Genomic DNA, 26,258 nt, shown 5'->3' on the forward strand with positions numbered 1-26,258 from the left:
GCATCTAAATGACTGTGCATCTGAAGACTAAGTAGCAAGGTAAGCTCACGCTCAACACTGTCAGCGGCTGACAGGAAAGCTCAGACCACACACCTACCTAGACCCAGCCGTCTTGGATACTGATGACTGTGGTCAGCTGTCAGTGTTCACGAGAAGCAGTTAGCTAAGGACGGGCAACTCTTGGGACCAGGCCTCGCCTAAGACAGGAAATTCTGAGACTGGCATTATTTTCCAGAGACGGGAAATAGGTCTGAGGACCCAAAGTGTCCTAAGACAGGCGCTGCTTAAAAAATGATATGGGGGGGGTTGGGGATTTAGCTTAGCGGTAGAGCACTTGCCTAGCAACCGCAAGACCCTGGGTTCGGTCCCCAGCTCCGAAAAAAAGAAAAAAGAAAAAAAAGAAAAAAGAAAAAAAAATGATATAGGGGGACTTGCTTGATTAAAGAAAATAATAAAATAGGGGGACTTGTCATAGCCTCCTGGGTTCCCTGCAGTGTTCCACCCCCCTCGTCAGACCCTTCTGGGTCCCTTGCAGGGTTTGACCTCTGTTGAGCCCTGCTGATGCATGTGGAAGCCTTTTGTTCCTAACAAAGGAACAGCCTGGCCCAGTAGTGACACACCTGGGCGATGGTCAATTCGTTTCTGTCTTTTGTCTTCCCAGCCTTTTGTTTTTGGGATTTAGGCTGGTCTTCCTGGATTTCTCCCCAGTAAATTTGGGGCACATGTTTGGTCTTTTGTTACCGAAGTCTTGAGCCAGGGTTTCCCACTGTGCTTCCCAGATTTTTTTCTACCTGGTCAACTTGGAGTATATATTCAAAAAATAAAGCCACAGAGGGGGCATTCTTTCTTAGCAGGAATAACTCGCACGCGTGTGTTTTTTAATCCCGCAGGCTTACTCTCAGTTCTCGGTGCCGTGTCGGTGTGGGCATCGACAATCAGCATTTAAAACTTCAATTACACAGGGAACATCGTTTTCCTTTCCAGCTTCTATTACTAGGAACTTTAAAATGGAACGGCATATACCGCCCTTGCCCCGGCACACTCCAGTAACATCCACATTAAAGGCTGAGAGAGAGTAAAGTGTTCTAAAGTTATTTCCGAACCAATAATATTAACTACACGTAATGCGCAACCTATACCACCAAACTAAAGGGGCAAAGCCCCTAAGAAGCACCCTAGAATTTCTGCATTCAGACCACACCGGTCCCCAGTTGCCTTGGGTGGGGGGCAGCAATGCTTCCCTCTATTGCCCCTCTGACATTTCCTTTTATACTAGCTCACGAGATGTACAATAAACATCACTCTTGGTGCCTAACAGTTTGAACTTACGTCTCAGCAGAAATACAATTCCCCAAAGTGCTTACCTATGTTATTAAGCAAGTATGAGTCCATAAGCCTTCTGGCTATTTCTCCAAATAAAAACCCAGCTTTCAAAGACATTCAAAAGAAAAGTGCTACAAATACAGTAGACCATTGCTGACGATTAAAAACAGAAAAAAGGGGAAGACAGAGGGAGGGATGGAGGGAGGGAGGGAGGGAGAATTGCGTGCAGGACGTAATCTTTCCATCCAGGGCAGCCTCATGGTAGTTAGTAGTCTCTGACAGCTAGACCGTCCATGTCCCCTCAAGACTGGTCTCCACAGTGGTGCCCTGAGTCAGTGCAGCCTTTGAAAGGTGGGGTTTCATGGAGTGTTCTTACATACCAGGTTAATGTCTCTCAATGGGATTCCATGACTCTGGTCCTTCCTCTAATCTTAGCTTCCCCGCCCTGAGTACTTCACCATGCAGGCGTCCTGGTAGGCTGTGCCGACACAGTCACAAACTGGAAACCTCAGACCTCTGAGTCAAACCTTTTCTCTCTGTAAGCTGATGCTCTCAGGTTATTTTGCTACAGTGGCAGAGAGCCGATGCTGCCTGAGGATCTCAACGTGACCATATTTTATATCTGTTATACATTGCTTCTGCCAGCCATTACTTCCCTTTCCCTGCAATCCTACTTGGAATATTGGTGCCTTCTGGTTGATTCACAGGAGGAAAGAAAAAAAAACCAGACCTTAATATGAAAATTAAAAATGCGATATACTTCGAGTCATTGCAAGACTACGCAAACCAACTCACCAAAGGGGGGGGGGAACAAACACAAAAACAAGAAAACAAAACAAAAAAACCCCCACCTTTTGAAAAACCCAAGAAACATGTTTGCCTGTGAGGGTTAATTTCTGAATAGCTCTTAGCCAGAGCAAATAACAAGCAGCACTGATCATTAAACTTTTCGCTGATGTCCAAATACTTCTTCACAGAGCCACTTAAATGCGTATTTTTTCCCAAAAGGAAAATTAATTAGGAAAAACAAACCACGATTTAGCCACAGATATTTACATTTATCTCTCTCTCTTTTTTTAATTCTTTGGACTATAGCTCAGTGTTGGTTTTCTAGGGTTAAGAACGTAAGTAAGGATTGCCATTAAATGAGTGATTATGATTTTGGCTTTACTTTAACAGATGCTATGTGGTCCCGAGGATCAGAAGATGGTAAGACCACAGTAGCTTTTATAATGCTACACCAATAACGAGTCCTCTTAGCAGATCACTTAGCAGTCTCAACTTTGGACGCTAGGCCTCATAGGCTTCCAGATCCCGAGGGACCTCCATGGTGGAGGTGGGGGTTGGGGGGAGGGGGAACAACACAGGCAGGAGGGACGCAAGTCAGAAAACATATTGCCATCCACTCAGTCATTTCCAGGTATGACTTCTGAGCACCATAGAGGTGTCTTAGGGTTTCTGTTGCTGTGACCAGAAAGCAACTTAGGAATGCATGGATCTATACATGCTCACAACTTGTAGTCCAGCATTCAGGGAAGTCAGGGTAGCAACTGATGCAGAGGCCCTGGAGGAATGCTGCTTGGAAGAATCGTTTCTCATGGCTTGCTTACCCTGCTATCCTCATATAGCACACAGGAGTACCAGCCAGGGGTGACTCTGCCCCTATTGAACTGGGTCATCCCACAGCAAATGTTCCACAGGCTTGCCCATGGACCAGTCTAGTGGCAGCATATTTTAAACTGAGGTTCTCTCTTCAGAAACGACTCAAATTTGTGTCAAGTTGACATAGAACCAGTGAGCACAGGGTAGTGCTGTCCGACTCTCAGCAAACAGCTGGGCATCAGACGTGCACGTACTTGGAAATTCCCACAAAATCGTGTCTCTCCCAGGGCATTCCTTATCTGGTACTGCAAGAGGTCTTTGTATTCTTTCAGTCCCTGACTATCAGCACTGGACCTGCAATCATTACAGTGTGAATGGTCAGAACTGCTGAAGCAACAGAGGAACAGACCTGGTCAGGAGCATGGGGCCCAGAGCGAGGTTACTGGGGTCCAAGGCTGGCATTGGGGGCTCTACCTTGCCCTGGATGTAAACCCTTCCATGGGAAGTTCCTTCGCCCCTTGAATTTACTACACAGTGTTCCCCTATTAAATCCACATAAAGTGCCTGCTGACTTCTGGCACACGGTAAGTATGCTACAGATGTCAGTTATTACTCTAACCTTTGCGACCTTGGAGATGACACTTGTTTTTACTTACTCATTTTCAAAATGTGTGCACAGCGCTTCGCATCTAACCCAGAGCCTCTCGAATGCCAACTGAGTCATCTATCACAGAGTTACCCCTCCAGGGGACGATTTGTTTTAAACAAACAAAGGTAGTAAGGTTTGCTAGCGGGCAAGGACAGTTCAACCACGGAAAGCTCTAGGAGAGAGGATAAAGGATGGTAGGAAGAAGTCAGGAAATCAGAGAGATAATAAATACATGTGCATCTGGCTCAAACAGGTAGGAGATAGTCAGGGAATCAGGAAGTGAGACCAGAAGGGATGGAACATTGAAACACAGCAGAGAATTGAGTGAGATTTGCATCATACAGGGTCAACAGGAAGATAAAACAACTGGGCTTTAATGCTACTAATTTGGTACTAAAATTAAATTATCAACTACTTTTTAAAAAATGATCTTACGTTTTTGGGTATGTTATGCCATGCCCCCCCCCCCTCTCTCTCTCTCTCTCTCTCTCTCTCTCTGTGTGTGTGTGTGTATGTATGCATGTGTTGTGTGCTCACATGTGCATATGTGCTTGAAGAAGCCGGAGGCCAACCCTGAGTTGCTTTTTGAGACAAGGTCTCTCATTGACTTAGGGTACACTCATTAAATCAGGTTGACTGGACAATGAGCCCCACGGGTCCCCTGGGTCTCTGTCAGCCACCAGCAGCATCATGCTTTCTATATAAATCCTGGAGGTGGGGGGCTGAACTCAGTCAGGTGGCCACATTTTCACCTTAAGCACGTTACCAATTAAGCTGTCTCCCTAGTCTTTCTCTTGCGTCTTAATCCCAGCGCTGAATTCACCTAACTAACGCACATAACCACACCCCAGGTATTGCAGGCATGTGCACACAGCAGCCACATCACTCACCATAGCTCAAAATTCCCTTTACTTATTAATGCGTGCTTCGTTTTCAAATGATCGGCTCCAGAAAAAATAGAACAACATTAAACGTCGTGCTCGGCATAAATTTTAGAACAAGGAAAGCAATGTTAAAGAGCAAGTCCTTGTGGCACGAAACCCTTATTAAATTAAGTTCATTTATATTCAACGTGGCAAACATGGTCTGTGTACCAAGAACTGGCCACAGCACCGAGAACATGCACATGTAAACACTGGCCCGGGCTTAGCCCTAACAAGTCGCCCACACCAAACTATCTATTCTGGGATGTCAATGGAACTATCGCTTATACTTGTCGTAGTTGGGTTCTGTCTCTGACATAAACAGTGTGGCTAAAGTCCACTTGGGGGAGGAAAGGGTTCCTTTCATACAGTTTACAGTTTCATCCTGAGGGGAAGTCAGGCAGAAGCTGAGGCGGAGACCCCAGAGGAAGGCTTGCTGTCAGGCTTAGGCTCAGCCCCCCTTCTTTATACTTCCTGGGGCCTGCCTGCAGAGGGCTGGGCCCGCCCACATCAATCATTAATCAAGAGACACCCCCACAGACATGCCTGGGGGCCAGTTAGATGGCGCTATTCTTCTCAATTAAATTCCCCTCTTCTCAGAGGACTCTAGCTTGTGTCAAGTTGACAAAAACTAACCAGTCCAGTACTGGTTAAAATCCCAGTAAAACGTGACATAAATCCCAACTGTCCAAAACCATAGAGGAAGGTAAACTAAAAAGACAAAGTTATGAAAGAAATTGATTAAAGTATGCGGTTTAATGCCTTGCAGAACCAACCAGTCCTTGCCCAACCAAATCTCCTGCTGTTCTAATAGTAAAGATGCTTTCTTACAACCGGAGCTTCGGTTTTTAACTCCAAGAATGCTGTTGTCTTTTTACACAGGAAGCCTGTATAATATTTAGCTTCAGAAAACGTCTTCACACGTGCTTGTGTGAAGTTAGCAGTGGGCACCTACACTTCTCACAGATGTAGCGTTGCTAAATCCGGCCAATAATTAAGGCAGATGAAGGAGGGGAGTGGAGGTAGCCACAGAGGAAAATTTAGAAAATGGAAGGATGGGGCTTGGATCTGGAGCAGTGGGAATGTAGAGGCAGAGTCACGTCCTTATTTTAGTTAAGGAAGACATGGCTCCCTCAAGTTGAGCAACCAGCCTTCCATCAATCCAGGGAGACCTCAGGCCCGAGACCTAAGGAAAACAGAACTGGGCATGCCTCTGTTCTCCGCCTCCTATAGAGTCCAAAGGTATAGAGATCTGTAGCTGTGATTGCCTGCTGACAGAAGGCAGCTTTACCTCATGTCTGGCTTAGCAGGTGTACCCCACCTTCACACTGCACAACCGTCGGAAGAGGCATGCTGGACATGACAGAACAAGAGCGCGCATACCAACAACAGAGAGAGCAGGGAGAGGGAGCGTGGGCCAGCGTGGATCCTCTTCTGCACTAAGTCCTCTGCCTGTGGGCATGCGCACATCCAACATTTACAAGCGAGACTGCACTCTTCCTGGGGAGCTGTTTGCCTCCAGGGAACAATTTCTCCCCACAGCTGATTCCCTTCACTACAGACTTCTTCAGAGCACTTAAAGCTTGCTGTTCTCAAGGCTTTTCTCTGTGCCCCTGATCCCTCTAGGGCTTTCCTCTAGAGACTATCACTGTCTCCATGTTCTGGATGGTGCAGTCCTAGGCCATCTTTAAAATCCTGTCCCCCTTAGGGTCAAATAAACTGCTACCTCCTCTGAAAGGTCGTCTTCATCATTTCCTCAATCAGAATGAGACTCCTCCCCCAGCACTCTGGTGGGCTTTTCCAAATTAACACAACGAACGCTTATTTCATTCCACTGACCTCTTCTAGTTAACGGCTCGGAAGCCAGGCTCCTCGAGAACGCCAGGCGCACCTCAAATTGGGATCATGTCTCTTACTGCTGACTCTTTCGCCGCATTAAAATCCTTTGGCTAAGGCTTTACCTATCACTGTTTCTCGCAGATCTGTGCCTTGTCTTTAGGGTCTCACGGATGCACTAGACAGTCCTTCAGCATGGAGACTCCTACAAGACTCCCAGACACTGAGAGAAGAGGCCTCTGAACCAATGCAAGGAGGGGAAACTTACCAGAAAATAGGGATGCATCATGTCTTATGATATTGGTTTCATCTTCAGGCCGTCGATGCTGCCACAAACTCCACTAGCACTGTTAAACTGGGCAATGTTTGAAGTTGGCCAAAATGATAATAACTGAAGTGGGTTATTATTGCTGCGGAGAGGCCAACAGGCCGTTTCAGTGGACAGGGGTGAGGGTAGTCGAAGGGAAAGCCGGCAGAGGCCATTAGAAGTGAGGAAAGCTGGGGAAGTGGAGCAGATATCAAGAGAGGCTTAGAGCAAGCCGACCTCTTGACGACACAGAAGCTAAAGTGATCTGGATAAAAGTCAGAAATGCAAGAAGGAAAGGATGTCACAGCACAGCCCACACAGGCCCCTGAGCACGGCACGCACCACTGTTGAGGGTCTCCGATGGGAGGCTGCTGAGCCTAGGTTACCAGGTGACACATCTACACCATCCAGGATGCTCCTCACGCCCAGCTCCTGTCCTCTCCACCACTCGGCGGCAGAGCATCCCAAGTACAGCCCTGGCTGTGTCTGCAGCTGCGCAGCTGGTCATGTCTGCAGCCAGGACAGCCTGGGCTGGAGAGGGAAGCTTTTCGACTGGAGAACAGATTCCCCCATTAATCAGGAATGCTCATGGGAGGGAGGGTCTGAGCCAGTTTGCTACTGTCTGGATGTGGCTAATAACTTCCCTCTTAAGTTTCTGGAGGAATTCATGCCAGGGTTTCTTTCGACTACAAACAGCAGATATTATTTTCCTTCTGTATCTTAGAAAAAAGAAAAAAAGCTGGCAGCAGCAATATGAAAAAAAAATTTTTTTTACCAGAGCCAAAACGTTGAGCTTAGATAAAACAAGGCAAAACTAAACCCAAATACAGAGAGAGGAAGAAAAAAGGAAGGAAGGAAGGAAGGGAGGAAGGAAGGAAGGAAGGAAGGAGAGAGGGAAGGAAGGAGGGAGGGAGAAAGGAAGAAGGGAGGGAAGAGGAGGAGGAGGAGAGAGAGAGAGAGAGAGAGAGAGAGAGAGAGAGAGAGAGAGAACGAACGAACCTGCTATTCCTTTTCTTTTCAGGATACAAACACAAGGTTATTGATGGAAGTTAGTGTCTCATTTCCTACCAACTGGGAATCCCCAGACACCATGTTTCTGCTTATGGGCTCAAGGGTGATTAGTGCTCACGGTCATGACCTTGGGCTTCTTCTAAAACATGAGCGGATTTTAAGGTTCAGAATGCTCTCCGACAACCCATCTGCAGACCTCCTTACTGGTCTTGATTGGAATAACCTTTCATTCCTCATGCTACACAGTGTCTTTTTCCTCATCCTCCATGACAGCTACCACACGAAGTCCAATTCATGTTTTCATCTCATCATGAGTTCTCCTTCAGAACTTAGTTCCCACCCATTCCCCCACCCCCATACATTATCTAGCAATTTTTCTACGTGCCAGGCACCGCCTCTGCTTGTAGGGTGAAAGAAAGGAGAGTAAAATACAGCAGGGGATGGCGGGACATTGAACGCACAACAAAGTTCCAGCCCATTCGAGGCTGTACCCTCACCTAGGGACTGGAGGACCAGAATGGAGGGCCTCTGCATGGTGTGGAATATGCATGAGCTACAACACAAATCACTTGTATCCGCCTCAGCGGGGCCCTGGCTCTCCAGGGATTCCAATGCTCACATAATCATGCCCGGAACAGTAGATGCTCCTGGTCGAAAACTTAAAGATTCTGTGAATAATTTTAAGAGAGAAGCCAAGCAAATTGGGATATGAATTTTGCTGACGTCCCTAGGGAAGAACTAACAACCACTCTTCACAGATCAGGGAGGGGACCTGGGCTCAAGGAAGAGGTGGAGAATAGGACAGACCAGCAGAATCTGGGATCTGGAATCAGTGAGCTTGAATTCCCCATTCCTTTCAGAGCTGTGGATAGTCTCATCTTCCAAATACCACCCTCACCTCACTGGAAGAAAGGGCTGCAAAAACTTCTCTCCCTTGACACACTTCAGCAGATCCCCAAGGCTTGCTCTGACTCAGCGTTTGCCCTCTCTCCTCATCTAGGAAAGGGTACCAACCACTCAAGGTGAGAAGCTGGACATCGTTTCCAAATCCATCTCCATCCTGACCCCCAGGACTTCAGCAGAGTACTTCCAGGGGCGAGGATCTCCACCCTTCTCTCTGTCTCCTCCATCAACACCCTGGTCTGGCCAACAGAATCCTCCTTCAGTATTGAGAGGAATTCTCCCAATAACCCTGCAGAACGCAGGTAAAATCCATTTGTTTTTTTGTTTTTTTGTTTTTTTTGTTTTTCCGGAGTGGCCAGAGTTGATCTTCTGATAAACAGCACTTCCTACTATCACCGCCAGAAGCTTAAAGCAGTGTTACAGACTCCTAGTGCATGTGGGTAAAGTCAAAACCTACTACTTTATAGTCTGTGGAACAGAGTCCTTGCTAACCTCTCCTGCCACCCACTTACGGCTCCCAGGTCCGGCAATTTTGTCCCACAATAAGATCACTTACAGGTGCTCCCCCTGATTAGAATTTGTCTCTCCAGGCTCGTTATTTATTTATTGTTTAATATAATTATTATTAATTTTTAACTTTGGCTTTGTTTTGCTTAATTGAGACAGGGTCTCACTATGCAGTCTTGGTTGGCCTAGATCTTGCTATTTGAACCAGGCTGGCCTCAAACTCACAGAAATCCCCTTGCTTTCCCCTCCTGAGCACTGGAATTAAAGATGTGCACCACCATGGCTGGTTCAGATATTTTTGCTTGTTTGTTTTGCTTTCTAAGATTTACTTTTGATTATTTGTGTGTGTGTGTGTGTGTGTGTGTGTGTGTGTGTGTGTGTGTGTCTATGGGTGGGCATGTATGTGTACTTAAGCACGGGTACCTGAGACCTCGGAGCTGGAGTTACAGGCGCGTGCGAGCTGCCCAACGTGGATGCGGTGACTCTCTCACTCCATCCCCTTCTCCAGGCCCATGGCACAGGGAACACCTTTCTCCTTTTAGTCCAGCTTAAAAACCATCTCTGCAGAGACGGCAGTGTCTCAGTCTCAGAACCCTGGGGATCATTTCTGAATCAGCTACCTTTGGAAAACAACTTTCAAGGCTACTTTTAAGAACCTTGCTTTTAATTTTACTTTTGCTGCTAAGCACTCACATGCACATCACTTCCCCTAAGTCCTCCATGTCAGAACAACATCAACTGGTGATGAAGCAACACGGACAGCAAGAGGGTGAAGATGCTCTACCAAAGGAAGGTCCTCCGAAACCCATCTGGGTCAGAGGCACTGTGTTATGCTATCCAAAGTCGGAAGGAAATGTCGCACACGCGAATCCACTAGGTGCGGAAGCTGAGACATCATAGGACGTCACGATCGTATGCGTATGCTTGCAATTATCCGTTTTGAAATCTTTACTAATGGAAAGAGATCAGGTCTCAGTGGTCTGACTCAAAAGCTTAAGTGACCTTTTACTAAGGATAAAGGACAGACTGGCTGAAATACTAAGGGAGTTGAAAGGAATACTGTCTGAATACACACACTTTACAAGGACTTCAATGGAAACCAACTTATTTTCTCAGCTACAGGGAGAAAAAAAAAAAAACCCTTGAAGAAATAATCTTCAAACAGCTGGAAATCCAAGGGAGTATCCAAAAACCACATGAAATGGAATAACCCAGTCACACCTGACAAAGATTCAACAGGTCGACACATAAGACAGCATTCACTCTATCACGCACTGGCTACACTTAGGTGTATTTACACACACACACACACAACACACACACACACACACACACACACACACACACACACACACACACACACCCACCCACCCACCCCTAGGTATCTAATTTTGTCTGAAGTTTGTATTTGTGTGGGCTCCTGTTTGTTGGCTTTTCGGTTCTAGACTTCCTTGAAACAGCAAAGCCATTCAGTCAGACCCTGCCACCCAGCACAGGGCAGGGACGTTGCTTTTGGCCCCGTGAACGTCCTGTCCTTTCCAACTTGTTTGAAAAACCTGTGCTGACTGTACTGTGTGGAAAAAAATTTAAAAAAAGGAAAGAAAAGCCCTGCTGTTGTAACTGTGCCAAAAGGATCCAGAGACAAACGCAGATGCTAGAATTTAAGGCATTTCCTCCACTCGGTGACTCTGTCCTTTAGCTGAAGGTCAGAGCCCATTAAAGAGCCTTGGGATCTTAAAGCCTTAAGTAGATTTTTTTTTTGTCATACTCTCTTCTTATTAGGTATGCTGGCGACACTCATTTCATGACATTTAACACACGAGAGTTTATTCAGCAGCATTTAAGGAAAATCCCGACATTACTTCCAAGCACGGCTTATTTAAATTCCTAGTGTTTTTTTTTTTTTAAACCGATAGCCCAAGTCCCTTTAAAGTGCCAGTGGGTGAAGGACGTCATTCCTTGTGCCCATTTCACAGTTACTGACTTCTTATGCCTCCATGTGTCTAGGCGTTGTGATTTATAACACCTCGGGGACATGCTCTTACTTTTTGAGGCTTCAGATGATGGTGAGCATTGAGAGCTGTATTGACCGTCTTGCTCTTTGAAGGAGCCGCTTCACCTAAGACGAGTGAGGAGATGGGACGTGCTTCTGGGTAGTGCAAATCAGTGCCTCCGGCATAGGAAATACCACAAGGTAACCGTTATCATAAACAAGTGGTCACGGAGTGGGTCATGCCATTTGCTGATAAGATTTGTACTGAGGTTTTCGGGAACAAATCTGAAACAGAAGGAACTCTGGAGGAGGGGAATGGCCAAAAAAAAAAAAAAAAAGATCTTGCTGGGACAATTACTGGAGAAGGGACAGTACAAAAGCACGAAGCATCAAAGTCAGCTCAGGGTTTTAAAATCCCTCTGAACTGAGTAGTAACCCAGCTTTCAGATGAGGTGAAGACTGCAGTGCCCCAAAATACAGCAAAGTGCTCCCACCGTAAGAATGGCCAGATACAGAAGCTTCTCTAAGGCCAACGTTCACTTAGAGCAGTGGTTCTCAATCTTCCTAATGGTGTGGACCTTGAATACAGTTCCTCATCTTGTGGTGACCCCTAACCATAGGCTGTCCACAACCATCAACAAGAAGCAAAACCTTCAGGGACTATAACACCATAGGGGACCTCCAACAGGTTCATTACTTCTTCATAACTAATTCTGATACTGCTGTGAATTGTCATATAAAGATCGACGTTTTCTGATGGTCTTAGGAGATTTCTGTGAAAGGGTCATTCGACCCCCCACAAAGGGGTCGTGACCCAGAGGCTGACAACCACAGACTCAGGGAGAGCTGAAGTAGCTTTACCTATCTATGCCCTCATCCCCCCACCTCCTTCCATATAAGGAAAAATGAAGCAAGCAGTCTTTAAGTTAATAGTCACTCCTCTTCCGTTTACCAGAGTTCTAGAATGCTCTAAATAATTCTGCTGGGAGTCATCACGGTTACCAACGGGTATGCTGTCTGATCCTGACCCGTGACACTTCTTGTCTATTCAGAGGAGACAAACCTTCTGAGTTGTTGCTCTAGAAATGTCAACAGAAGGAAGACACTATTCAACTTTATCTACTGTGTTTCCTTTGCTTTGTTGGCATGTGGGAAGCTGATAGACAACATAGTTTAAGAGCAAACTTGGGTGTGGTTGTCCCAGTGATAAGGGAAATGAAAGTGGAAGGGGTTGAATAATATTTATTTGAAGAGTTATAGCTTGTTCTTTCTCCCGCAGATGTTTACAAAGCGTGTAAAAATCACACCGGCTCTTAAAAAGAACGGCTGGAATGTCTGTGGTGCCAGAGGTTAGCAGGGAAGCCGTGACCATCAAAGAGGAGCAAAGCTTTCAGGAAACTTGTAACCAGGGACTATAACACCATCATCAGCTTTGTTATATTTAACAGCACATATGTCGATGCACACGTACACATGTACACACACACACACACACACACACACACACACACACACGTACACATGTGATTACATACATGCTTAACCCTTGATAAAGTTAAAAAATAAAACAAACAAACAAACCAGGGATATTTAGCAGACATGGGTCCAGGCAGAGAGACATAAAGGAACAGGTAGATAACAATTCTGAGTTCCACATCAGACTAAGATATATAACAAGACCACAGCACGATTTCATTTGCAACACTCCTGATGGGACAGAGACAAGCTGGCTCTCCACAGGAAAGCATTCAGAAGATTCCAGTCTGATTGGCAAGCAGAGTGCCAACGGGTACTAAGAGAGATACACATCACTGCAATGTCGAGTGGGAAGTATTTAGGCAGTTTAAAAACCTGACTGGCTACCAAACCCTGGATCACACACGATTGAGAAACGAAGGTTCTCTTTCACACACCAGAGAATGGTGTAGGGCCCCCTTGAGGTCAAAGTAATGGCCAACAAGGTGTAGGTCAACACGCACACACGCGCACACACACGCACACACACACACACACACATGCACACACACAAACACACACCCCTACCCCTGCAGGAATCATCTGAAAGGCCATACACACTACAAACTGCACCAACAGACTCAGTAGTAGCCTTTCCCATCTACTATTGGACACACACTGTTGGTATTTTAAAAGCTCATGAACAGTAAACAACAATCTTTAATATAAAATAAAATAAATACATAATGAGACCGGGAGGTCTTCTAAGGTACCTTTTCAGGCCCTTCTGGCAGGCTCAACCAGTGTCCTTACGAAATTGTTTTTTTAATTGTCTGTACTTTTTGCAGCAGGATTAACACATTTCATTCTCCGAGCTGGACGAAAGGGAAAGGAAGGGAAAGAAGGACAGAGATAAAGAAAGCTCTTGGTTCATATTACCAGCAAACAGCTTTCCTCCATGTCATAAAACCCGAATCTTTATCTTGAGGCCAATATATGGATACATTAGGAGAAAGCGGTATCAGTCTTTAAACATTAAATTCCTGTATTGTTCTCTTGTTATTGGAACAGGAAAAAGAAAGGCCACTGATAAGCAGAAAACACTGTACTTGCTTTTCGGGAAATTTAAAAAAAAAAAAAAAAGACTTCCAGCGACAGAGAAAAGAATAAAAGGTTTCCCTACCCTCTGGAAAACTGGGAAGGTGTCAGCCAGAAACAAAGAACACATCCTTGATTCAGAGGAACATTCCAGCCCTGAAAAACCACACAAACATTAATTCATCTTGTGTGAATCCCGTTCCCTCACCAGCCTTACAGTCACCACTTACTGCGGTCACTTCCTCCTGATGCAAAAGCACACTGAGCAACAGAGGTCACAAATCAAAAGCAGGAAGGTGCAGAATAAAAGACAATGTCCAGGACTCCAACAGCATGGCAACTCGTGGGAGCCCTCTCTTCTTGCCTTAGTGCTTATAGACCATTCCAAGAGGAACCCTGTACCCAAAGAAATTATCCGAGTGCCCAGGCTATGGCATACTCAGAGGAGATCAATATGTACCGGGGGGCGGGGGTGGGGTGGTGGTGGTGCATCTAATTTTATTAGTGGAACATTTCTACACTTTTTAAAACCAAAGGTTGAATGTGAATGGACCCTGAAATGACTTTCTTAAGAAAAGTCCCACATTTCACAGAGGACAGAGGCATCGGTTCTAGAAGTAAACGGTGTGTCTATGAGTCTCGGACGGGCTTTTCAGCTAATTAAAACTCAGTTCAGTGGATTTATTTTGTTGTTGTTCATGAATGTCTATATATCTGAGCTCCCACTCTCGGCGTAATTCCGCTTGCATGTGGCTGTCCTGTGTTACGTCACTTCCTGGGCGAACACCTTCCTAGAGTGTAAGAAAGTGTATAAAGAGAGAAACGGGAGGCTGGAGTTCTGCAGTGAACCCACATCTGTAAAGAAAGTAATGGGACGGCTGTTCCAGAAAAGGACGAACAAAGTGACCCTCGCACTCCACAGAAGGTTGGTCCTGGTGACTTTCAGCTGCGAGCGGAAGAAACTAGCTTTTCCCTGGGAGGTACATCTGTGTGGAGTTGTATGCATTCCACACTGCTCTCTTCCATTCACAAAGGTTTTTCCATTTTCATTCCTAAAAAAGCTACTAATGAAAAAATAAAAAAAGAAGGAAGGAAGGAAGGAGGGAAGAGGAAAGGAAGAAAGAGAGAGGGAGGGAGGGAGGGAGAGAGAGACAGAGATGGGGAGGGGAGGGGAGGGGAGGAGAGGGGAGGGGAGAGGAGAGGAGAGGAGAGGAGAGGAGAGGAGAGGAGAGGAGAGGAGAGGAGAGGAGAGGAGAGGAGACCTATCTTTACAGAAACTCTTTCTCTCAGGTGATCTCTTTACCAAGATACCAGTAAACATGTAGTACTGCAAGTCTGGAAAAGCATAAAATAAGTCCACCAAGGAATCCTTACCTACCCTGACAGGTGGTTAAGGATACTTAAACAATCAGCTTCTGGCTGATTCTTGTTAAAGCCACTGTGCTCACAAGCTAATTAATGGTTGAGCTTCCTTTCATAAGACTTTCCCTCCTTTTCTCTCAAGTAAAAAAGAATAAATGTAAGCGCCCAGCTTGGATGAAGGGTCCATAGGACCAGATAATGGTTTGGGGATAGGAATGACACCTATTAATGAGGTTTCAATGGCCTGGGGTCCACATGTGAGTGGCTTAGGAAACCTGTGGTGGTCCACACCCTCCGATTGATGGAGATGACCCAGCTCAGGGCAGGTGGTCAGCTCTGCGGGGACTGGAGAATCCCAGGCACTGCAGAGCCAGCTCCCACTCCCCTCTGGGGATCTAAGCAAGTGCTCTTGTCACCCAGATGTCCTTGTGGCCACTCAAAGGGCTGGGATTCCATAGCCTTTGCTCTTATCAGGAAAACCTTTTGGTGCAGGCTAGGGTTCAGCTGGACACAGCTGGGCCAGGCAGCCACTCAGCAGCTCTGTGTGGTGGAGCACAGGCTGAGCCCCAGGGAAAAGAGAGAGGTCACCTCCAGCCAAGACAGAAACCACAAACACAGGAGGGGCCGCTCAAACGTACTCCGGGGAGAAAAACTTCAACCTGCTGAAGCCAGGGATTGGATCAGCATCTGGTAAACACTCCCTGGAGGTAGAAACAAAACAGAACGTTTAAACCTGGTTCTGAAAGAGCACCACTTCCCCAGCTTGAGGCCAGGATGCATTTTGTCCATTTAGCAACATTAATTGATGTATTCTTAAAATGCACGGTGTGTGAGTTGTAGAGTTATGTGTGTTCTTAGAAAGGGTAAGACAGAAAAAGAAGAATCAATGAATGGTACGGGACCTCAACAGAGTCCTTGCCTATGGAATGTGTTTGGGAAACACGCTCTAATGTCTACATGAATGTTTCACTTGACACTAACTCCTTCCTGTATTCATTCCCAGTGCAGCAGAATAAACTTTGCCTCTTTACCTACCTACCCATGCGTCCCTTAGCAACGGATATAAAATCTTTAGTTAGGACGTCCTCCTATCTCCTTGAAGGGCACGAGAACCCACAACCCCCAGAAAGGTAGGTCACTGTATAATGTCCCGCAGCTAAAATACAGATAAAATGAAAGGTCTTTCAAGCAACTGCTCCCTCCAACTGGTCTGAGGCCAAGTTCCTTGAGTTTCCTGTTTTTATTTCCCAGATACTTGACACTGGTTTCCGCCTTCTGGAAGCCCTTTCTGTTTTTCCTGTGCCGCTTATCAGACCATCGAATTGGCAATGATCTCAAACATGTGTTTAACAATAATTCCTCTAGAAATTTATATCTATAATATGTGTTTAAAAAGGTTGACTTAACCTAAGCTAAAAGTCTACTGTTTCAAAATTTTACTTTGATTCTATTTTACTTCCCCTTATCATGAAATAAGGGTTAAAGTAATTAACCCTGTCTCTTTACACACACACACACACACACACACACACACACACACACACACACACACACCCTTCTTCGTATATATGCACAGGCATTTATTTTCCCCAAATGAGAAAACAGAATGACGATGTAGAAGTTCTCTGATCTGTAGACTAGCAGTCTCATTGATTCTGCTGTGTGATGTTTTATTTGCAAGCCCTTTATAGGAAAGTTTTTGTAGAGAACGGCTCGCTGTATTACCAATTCATGATTGTCTCTATAAAAAACGAGGCAGCGATACAGATTTAAAGTTGCACAGAGGCCTTACTGTCTTTCATGAGCAGAATAAGTATTTGTAAGTGGCATCTGAGCAGACAGAGGGAAAACCATCGGGGACCCTGTGAGTAATGAGGTCCTTGCGCCATCTGGAAGGTGAGGATAATGTGTTTTTTTCACTTGGCCACGAGAAGAGCTAGCAGTTCCAAAGTTGATAAGCAATATTAATCGGATTCACTTAAAATTAAAATTTAAGACAGTGTCTATGAGATAAAGCAGTGCAAACATAAGCATAGCCTGGCATGGCTTTTAGGTCTAACTCACTGAAGAAAAAACGGAATCTATACTGAGCAAATTTTAACGCAGGATCTCATTTAATCATTAGAAATCTGCCAATACTAAAGTCCTAAAGTTGAGAAGGCGGGGTTCTCCCCCCAAAAGCAGCTTGCTTGAGCCTCTACATGAACAGGGGTTGAGCTTATCCTTTGGGGGGGCAGGAGAAGGGAGAGAATTAAGCATATACGTTGCATCATCAATGAATATATTTGCAGCAGTTTGAAGAGGCCACGAGGGTCCCGTAGGTATCATAAACCTCGGTAGATGTATTATGCACAGCCCGCGCCTATCCTCTCTTCAATGGAATAACAGACTCCTGAGTTGCTAGAAGAACCTTGTAAGCTGGAGTCTGCAAAACGGAGTTCCCGAATATCCAAGTTATGTACAACTATTTCCACGACCTGTGAGCTAAGCATCCCGATGTCATCGCTCCCATTACAGTCAATATTACATTAGGCAACATTTGAGGGCACTGATATTTAATGCCACATAGGACATCGGTATAATCCAAGGACGTGAGGTTTTAGACGTATCTCTCGTACCTTAGGGTGAGACAGGTAGGTGATGCAAAGGTTATGCAAATCCTCTATCACAGGTAGGGGATTTCACCAGAAACTAATTTCAGAATTTATTTTATCCTTGAATGTGTGGTGCCACAATGCTAATATCAATAGCAGTAGTGATAGTAAGACTTTTCCAGGTTTCTCTCATTGTATGCGCATGCGTGTGTGGAGACAGCTTGCAGGAGTCCGTCCTCTCCTTCCACCACACAAGGATCAAACTCAGGCCCCCAAGCTTGGCAGCAGCGAGCATCCTTACCCACGGAGCCATCTTGCAACCCATGAACAAACAACAGGTAAAATGCCCCCACTGCCTTTTAATTTCTTTTAACACTTGCTTGGAAGAAATCTTGAACTACATGGTGAGACCACCGTGCGTTGATAATTTAAAGCGAAAGCGATCGGAAACCTATGCTTTATTTTGAGGAGCAATGGAAGAGGTGGTTCAAGCTTGTTCTAGTGACTGAAGACACAGTGTTCTGTTGGACCAGTATAATGAATCTATTCCTCTGGGGAGGGAAGCAGATCCTCATAAACACTGTATGGTCCTCCTACTCATTGTCGGGAAAGCCAGCAGGAGCCCTTTCTGCTGGGGCTTCCTGGTCTTGCACAGTCCCCTGCTGTAGGTAATTTCTGGTGAGTCAAGAGTCCGGAGGAAACTAGGAGACACCAGGCCCTCCCAATGGGACTTGCCCAGGAGAAACCTGCAAGGGAAAAGATCTGCAGTTCTGCCTTCTCTGTACTTATGTGACAGGACAGCAGCCTTCTTACTGAGGCTGGAAGCATCTCTCTCCGTCAGCTCTAAAGGCAAGCGGACCAGGATTGACTTCTGTGCAGTGCCTCACATGAGCATGAAGCATGTTACCACACTTTTTCTGTGTGTGCTTTCTGTGAGTACCCCTACTTCTAACTCATATACACATTAAAAGCAATTTTTTTTTTTTGGAGAAAGGTCTATGAAAGCACACAGTACAATGTTGCTTTCAAAATACTAGTGGACTTTTTGTTTAGTGACAAACATTACAAATTGTAACAAGAACCAGGAGTCCTGAGGAGGCCACAGAGCTCAGTCTATACTGGACTCAAGAGACCAAGAGAAAGATAACCATCAGAAATAAAATCTAGCCTCGGCCCCTGACCCTGCGGAGGGAAAATGTGATAAGAGAGCATTAAAAAGAAAAAGAAAAAAAAAACACCTAAACTAAAAATGGGTTAGAAAGAAACAATATCATTCCCTCAGATAGAACTGAAATAATAAATTTAGTTAAAAGTCAATGCTCTGGGGTCCTTAATATCTAAAAGGAAAAGCAAAATAAAGCAAAGCAAAACAAACGACCCCATAAGAATAGAAGGTGTCTGTCTCTGTGTTAAAGTCCGTCTGGCTTCAGAGAACAGAGCCACACAACATAAAAATCACAGTTCCGTTTGTTTTAAGCCGTCGTGGCAGGAAAATAAATACAGATAGAAAACTGTATAAACGGAGCTTGTCTTAGGCTAGCTATAACACATCTTTTGTTTAAAAATGAAATTAAACCTTTCCTGGCATGACGTGGTTTACACGCCTGCATCCCGACAGCCACACAGAAGTCCTTCAGCTAACGGTAGAGCAGAGTGGGTTGGAGAGCCCAGGGGTGCATTGGCCCATGCACACCCAGCACCTCCTGACTGAGTAGGTCCAGAGAGGAAGGCATGAGCACCAAGCAGTAAAGAGAACAGTGCCTGAAGGTTCAGATGTGTGCACTGGTGGAGGGAGGGCTCTCCTGGATCCTAATAGTCTATGATTATAATCTTGTTATCACCTCCTTTTCCAGTCACTTCCTTATCTCGGGATTTCTGCTCTGAACCAGATCCCCTTCTACGGATGACCAGCTCTCATTCGAACAGTCCTACAAGCCTTAGGGACAGCAAAACAAAATAACAGAGCTGATCAATCAATTACTACACAGCCTGTTAAAATGATCTATTACGTCTTGCCATTCTGGCGCCAACAACTATGCGTGAATTTGTCACTTAGCTGAGAGCGGCCATGCCTGAGGCCTCACCCCTACTGACACTGCCTTCCTTGCACTTCACGTCATGCTGGTGTGCTAACCATCCTTTCTCCTATACGACGCTCCTCCCTGTCACGCCAGTCTTCCTGAAAAAACGTTTCATGCAATCATATCACGTACCCCAAAGGCAAGGAGGACGCCACCTTCTCCTTGGACTGCGACTCATCGCCCTTATCTCCACTTCGGATCTCCCCTCCCCTCCAGGCCCATTACACACCTCCTGGGCCATCGCTTCTCCATGGACACCTCAAATATAGCAGAACAAACTTCGGAAGTAGATCCCAACCAATCTTCCACGGAGGCTGCTCTCCTTGGATCCCATACTTAGCAAATGACGGCTGTGGATATCCTTAGTATCAGACTCTATAATCAATCTCGGCCATCATCCTCTAAGCATATCCATCCATATTCGCCAACAATTCCAGGCTCTCCGATGGATACCATCTTTTCTGCCCATTGCTTATACATTCCCGTTTCTGTAGAACTCCTCGACGGATTTCTCAGAGGTAGACGCAATTCCCATCTCCCCCACTAAGCCTCCTTTCACAAGTTGATTTGCCCACTCAGTATGAGACAGTGATATAAAATATCGCACACTGTGACTGCACCTTTCTTCAATCAGAGAAGACAGTACAGATCACATAATGTTACTTCTAAGCACTTGTAGCTAAGCTCAGGGACGGCTTCGGAAAGCCCCATGGGTCTGCCTCCTTTTCAAAATGTTCACTGCACAGTACCAAAGCGCCCTCCAGTCCTCTCGGCTACCTGCCTGGACAGTTTCCCTAGTGTCTCACATGTAAGTCAGGAAAACTCTCGGTTCAAAATTGTGTGTTTTAGCTCAGGTTGTTTTCAGTTCTAAATCCTATTATTCAAACAGGGGTTACCGCCATCATATCTTAAGATACAGTTCTAGGTGAATCTTACTTGACTGGAAGATTCCAACTATGTATTCAAACTTCTTACAGTATTAAAGAATTAATTAATCTAAAGATGGTAAGCCAAAGACCATCTTTAGATTCATACGCTTAACAAGAAGAATTAAAAAAAAAATTACACCTCTGAAAAGAGAAATCCCCCAACCCTGAAATGATCTCAAAAACTACAGAATGCCTTATTTGAAAAACAAAGCATTTAACCCTTAAAGGCCTCAATGAATCCTACCTTTGGATTACATAAAGGTCTTCTGACAAAACAAGGTTTTTTTTTTTTTTTTTTTTTTTTTAAAGGAATTTAACTAGATACAGTAATTACTGTGGAATGATCTCATTGTAAGAGACAAGAAATGTCACAAACAGCCACTGGAGAATGGAGAATCACTCTTTGAAAGTCAACAGGAAGGTCACGAACAAATGCCTAATTCGTTAGGAATGAAGCTGTCCTAATTGTACGTGACCAGACAGCAGGTCTGCTGACACAGCTTTCTTAATCAAACCGTTACATTTCAAGCAACCTGGACGGCTGTGGAGAGACCGTGCTCAGGAGCACGGCATTAGGTGAGTGACTGCAGTGGTTGAGGGACAGTCACTGCAGAGCACTGGGAGACTGAATAAGCGGTTTCCCAAGTATAATAAGAATGGCAAGATGTGGTGGACCTAGTCTGTCACTTTATTTCATATAATCTGATTTTTAAAATACGGATAAAACTATCTAAAGAGTATGTAACTAAATCATCTGTAACCCTAGGTTAACACGATGGTTAACCTTGTAACTTACCTATATGTGGAAGCTCGAATCAACCATGTACAAATTTAAAAGGACTAGAAGGAGTGTTATTTACACTTCTCTGCAGTTCTAAAATGTTGGTCAGGCTGGGGAGAGACATCAGCCCACAGACTCAACTAAGCAGGGCTCATGGGGGCTCACAATGACTGAATCATGGACCCGTAAGGTCTAAGCTAAGCCCTCTGCACATAAGTTATGGTTGTATAGCTTGGTGTACTTCTGGGACTCCTAACAGTGGGAGAGGTGTGTCTCTGACTCTTTGGTCTGCATTGGGGACCCTTTTCCTCCTACTGGTTGCCTTGGCCAGCCTTGATGAGGATTCGTGTCTAGTCTTATATTTTGATTGTGAGCCTAGCCTTTAACGGCTGAGCCATCTCTCCAGCCCTCGTGTCTAGTCTTATGATAACTTGTTATGCTGTGTTCCGTTGATATTTTTGAAGGAAAACAGAGAAGGAATAGATCTGGTGTAGAGAGGAGGTATGTATGTGGGTAACTGGGAGGCGTGGAGGGAGGGGAAACTGTGACTGTGATGGGATGTACGAGAGAAGAATGAGTATACAAATACGCACGCACGCACGCACGCACGCACACACGCACGCACGCACGCACGCACATCATCAGTAAATCCCTTGCCTAGTATGCATGAGTCTCTGCCTGGGTTCAGTCACCTATACCACAGAAGAATTTTTATTATTTTATTTTTATTATTTTCTACTCTAGTCCCTCAATGGTTAAATAGTTCTGGTAAGTGCAAAAGAGCAGCACTATTTTATAGATTATTTTAAATGCCTTATTATTTAGAACAGCTTAATAAATCTAATACACTGTAAAAACTAATACATTCCAGCAACTTCGGTCCTGCTCAACTGCCCCAGGGGCTTGACTTTGGACACAGAAAATCCTTGCTATTCCAAACTGCATGTTTTGTGACTCTCAGAAAGACGGCATTCTAAAGGAGAAGGGTGAGTTGAAGACTGTCTCCTGTTCACACTCCTTTTCTGTCATCCCCCTCCCCACCAGGAAGAACCTGGGGCTGAGGGAAAACTCAGTCCTGGTGGGGCCGAGTTCATCCAGCTTCCCTCCTCTTACTTCTTGTTCAGAGCTCCAGCACTAAGCTCGGCCTTCCTCCACTGGGATTTCTATGTTTACAAATATATTTTCAAGTTATCAACTGCTTTTTTTAGGTTATACGCACGAACAGACAAAATTTCTGGACCCTGTTAGTGTAATTTTCTTGTTACTTTAACGTAATTTCTGACTTCTCTCCAGAGGTGAAGGGTCTCACTATCCATTCCCACCTGCCTGGTTCTGGTTCCTGGCAAAAATCACCCTTAGCCTTCAATGTGAAGGCACACACTTCTTTCCTCGATCGAATTCTTCCCCTCCGCCAGATGAGCCATCTTTCTAATTAGCAGAGCACCGCGCTGGGGTCAATCAAGCAGAATGGACCCAGTGACAACAGATGCTGCCCAAGCACACCGCTCAGGAGACCATCCATTATGCAGAGGTGACCTAGGCCAGCTGGCACAAGGTACCCTGCTCGCAGGATGACTGCGCACCCTCCCACACTTCTGGGAAACACACGCTTCAGCACCTGACACACCGCACGCGCTTCTCCGGCAGGACTCTCTAAGGTTGTCTGTCCTTGTCTTCGGAGGCTCAAATGCTATCACTGCTCCGTGGCACAAGGCTGAGCCTTACAGAGAGCAAACAACAGCAGCCGGGCAGCCACGGCAGCAGCAACAGCACGGAGTGCTTACCTTCGATCCTCTTTAAGGCCGAAAGGCACATGTCCTTCCTTGGGAACTCAAAGGGGTTGTTGCAGGTTCGGATGGTACTGCATTCGCATCTCCCGTTGATGATATTGCAGCCCGAGATGAGGTTCTCATTGCAGGGCTCAAAACCGAGCAGCTGGTCGTCGTCCCAGTCCTCGTCTGCAAAACAACGACCCAGAGAAAGGTTTCTCTCATCACTTCCTTCAAAGGCCTTGAGATCAAACACACACCCGGGAAGTCACGCTCAGCACCCAAAGGTGAGGCCTTCACCGGTGAAAGGCAGTTCAGGGCAGACATTGTACACATGGGTGCACCCCACCTCCCTAGTCACTGGGAAGCCTGAAAGGCAGCCACACATGAAGAAATTAAAAGAGTCACATTTGTGGTGGAAATCCACGACTCCTGTGTGCCACACACCAGCTATGAGTCCTATAAAACGCTTAGCTGGGGGAGCAGGGGTGGGAGATAGCTTGGTCGATAAAGTGTATGCTGCACACATGGGAGGGCCCGTGGAAGTGTGCTGGTGTGCGTTTACAATCCGAGTGCTGGGGCGGTGACAGGAATCCCTGAAGCTGCTGGACAGTCAGCCTAGTGAACTGGCCAGTTCTACGGCCCCTTTCTCTGAATAAAAAAAAAATTAGGAGTGGCCTGGTGTCTAAGGAATGACACCCGAGGTTGTTCTCTGACTTCCATATGCAAAGGCATGTACAATCCCGCTCGCAGACACACACACACACACACACACACACACACACACACACACACACGCATGCACAAGCACTTTTTAAGTTTTAAATAAAGCTTCTTTAACCACTCCATGTTCACTAAGAGTATACAGGAGCTAATTACCTTCATCAATCTCAAAAGAAAAGTTAGGCCACCTTTTCCTTACTGTCTTGCACAATACGGCAAGGAGGCTAATGGACACCAAGCATCGTATACCCCCGTGAGGGAGGGGAGCGATGCAGTGAAGGGTGGCATCGCCAACAGATTTTGGAAACCCCTGCTGGCACCCAGCACCACCTACAACAAAGATGAGGGCCACCACCTCAGCTACAAAGGGCTACAAGCTAGTGAGATGGAGAGGCCATGACATTCTGAAGGTGAGACCAACTCAGGTGCCTGACCTGGGAAGGGAAGAATGGTAATAAATTCGGTTCTAAAGCCAACCTGGGGGCAGGAGAGGTGTTTCACCGTTTAGAGCACCATTTCCGGCACCCACACGGTGACACAATCCCCTGTAACTCCATCTATGGGAGATGGGATGCCACGTTCTGACCTCCATCAGAACCTGCACACTCATGTACATACCATAGAAGAACACAGTTAAAAATAATGAGAATTAAAATCTTTAAAACCAGCTCCCTCCCCCACCCCCTGAAGCCAGTTCAGAAAAATGCAACAGACACAAGAAACACTAGTTAGGCTCCATTATGTCCCTCCTAGTTCAAATACCTCTTACAGAAACCCACGTACTTTTCTGCACAGACTCCGGGACACGACACGAGTCTCCCTCTCTTCGTGTTATCTTTAAAAGACCCTATCACACCCAAACTGGGACTGAGTGCTGGACGGCAAACATGTTTCAGATAACGGTATCTACAGAGGAAACTTCAAAGTGCCTGCATTTAAGAACACTTTACACCTGTGCTCACACTGAAGAGGAAATATCACCTTAAGACAGCGTTTTCCGGCTGTGGTGTGCAACTCTAGGCTAGTGTTGCCCAGCCACTGTGAGACCCTGACAGGAATTCACAACATGGTGGGGAGGTATGTTCCCATAGAAGACCATGCAAACACACGGCTATGGTCTCTGCAAAGCTAACACTTATTACTGATGCCATCCCTCGATCACACACAACACAAGATTATTCTCCTTTTTTTCCCATATGGAAATAATTTGCTTGCCAAGAACTCTTAAGAGAAAAAAAATCACAACCCAAAAAACCTCAGGGTGATTCTTTGAGACGGTAGAAGAGAAAAAGATATCTGTTTTGATTTTACAGTAGGCTTACCTACATCATCAATGCCTCAGCTTTGATGATCTGTTTATAAAGTTTAAGCAGACACCCGCGCGATCTACTTTTTAATCTGTTCTTGTACTGAGCCTATATTTAACACGCAAATAAGGGGTTGGGGATTTAGCTCAGTGGTAGAGCGCTTGCCTAGGAAGCGCAAGGCCTTGGGTTCGATCCCCAGCTCTGAAAAAAAAGAACCAAAAAAAAAAAAAAAAAAAAAACCCAAAAACCGCAAATAATACTCACACACACAAAGGCACATTGCATGGCAACCAAAATCCCTCACATACCCTGAAAGCCAGAAAGTACTCTGTGCAACTCAAGCTCAAAAAGCGTTATCTGCCCTCTGTTATGACATGGGGTCCCACCTCAGTGATGTCTCACGTGTGTGTGGCTGCTGCTGTGTTAATGTGTGATGTGTGATGATATTGGGACAGTCTTGGTACAGTTCTGAGGAACTTGCAAATGACTTCCTGTGAATGCATATTGGAATTTGCAATGCAGAGATTAATCCTATAAATTTCAAAACTTGTAAGTAATTTATAAAACATTTTATCCATGTTTTCCTCCTCTTCCTCTCCCTCCTCCCCCTCCTCTTTTTCCTCTTCCTCCTCTCCTTCCTCCTCCTTTACTTCTTTTCTTCCTTTTCCCTCCCTCCCTCCTGCCTGCCCCCTCTTTCTCTTTCTCTCTGATTTTTTGAGACAGGTTTCTCTGTGTAGCCCTGGCTGTCCAGGCTCATTCTGTAGGCCTCAAACACAGAGATCTGACCCCAGGGTTTTTGGATTAAAGGTGTGCACCACCACCTCCTGACTTTCTTTTCTTTTTTAGTGAAAGGAGATCGCTGTTATTGATTTTTTTTAAAGTATGTGCAGCATTTCCAAATTGATTTGCTCACCATCATGGGGCGGGGAGAGTGGTGTACCACGGAGTCCTCTACTCTCTCCCTATCACCTTTCCCTTATCCGGCAACCTCATCCCCCTGTATTTACTATAGCTATCTTTCTGCAAAAGCCAAGACTATTCAGTGGTCCTCTTGGCCAGAGAGCAGAGTCCAAACTTTGCCATTGAATATAAGGTTCTTTATGGT

The 26,258-nt window shown here is 45.5% G+C and overlaps 1 protein-coding gene and 1 long non-coding RNA gene across 6 annotated transcripts in view; one reads left to right on the plus strand and one right to left on the minus strand.

Annotated features, from left to right (window-relative positions):
- Crim1 (cysteine rich transmembrane BMP regulator 1) overlaps positions 1–26,258 on the minus strand; it is a 174,477-nt gene that overhangs the window by 111,079 nt on the left and 37,140 nt on the right. For 4 of the 5 annotated variants that reach the window (XM_039111891.2, XM_006239625.5, XM_006239623.5 and 1 more), the window contains exon 2: positions 23,139–23,312. In XM_039111891.2, coding sequence (XP_038967819.1) covers positions 23,139–23,312 — 174 coding nt within the window. Of the gene's footprint in view, positions 1–23,138; positions 23,313–26,258 lie in introns of those variants that run through there. The other variant, XM_039111893.2, reaches the window with a different exon arrangement.
- Positions 12,035–14,287, plus strand: LOC120103478 (uncharacterized). The gene is made up of 3 exons (XR_005505712.2): positions 12,035–12,062; positions 12,334–12,403; positions 13,581–14,287. It is a non-coding gene; the product is annotated as an uncharacterized LOC120103478 (long non-coding RNA).

This window comes from Rattus norvegicus, chromosome 6 (assembly GCF_036323735.1).
Source record: "Rattus norvegicus strain BN/NHsdMcwi chromosome 6, GRCr8, whole genome shotgun sequence".
Taxonomy (NCBI): domain Eukaryota; kingdom Metazoa; phylum Chordata; class Mammalia; order Rodentia; family Muridae; genus Rattus; species Rattus norvegicus.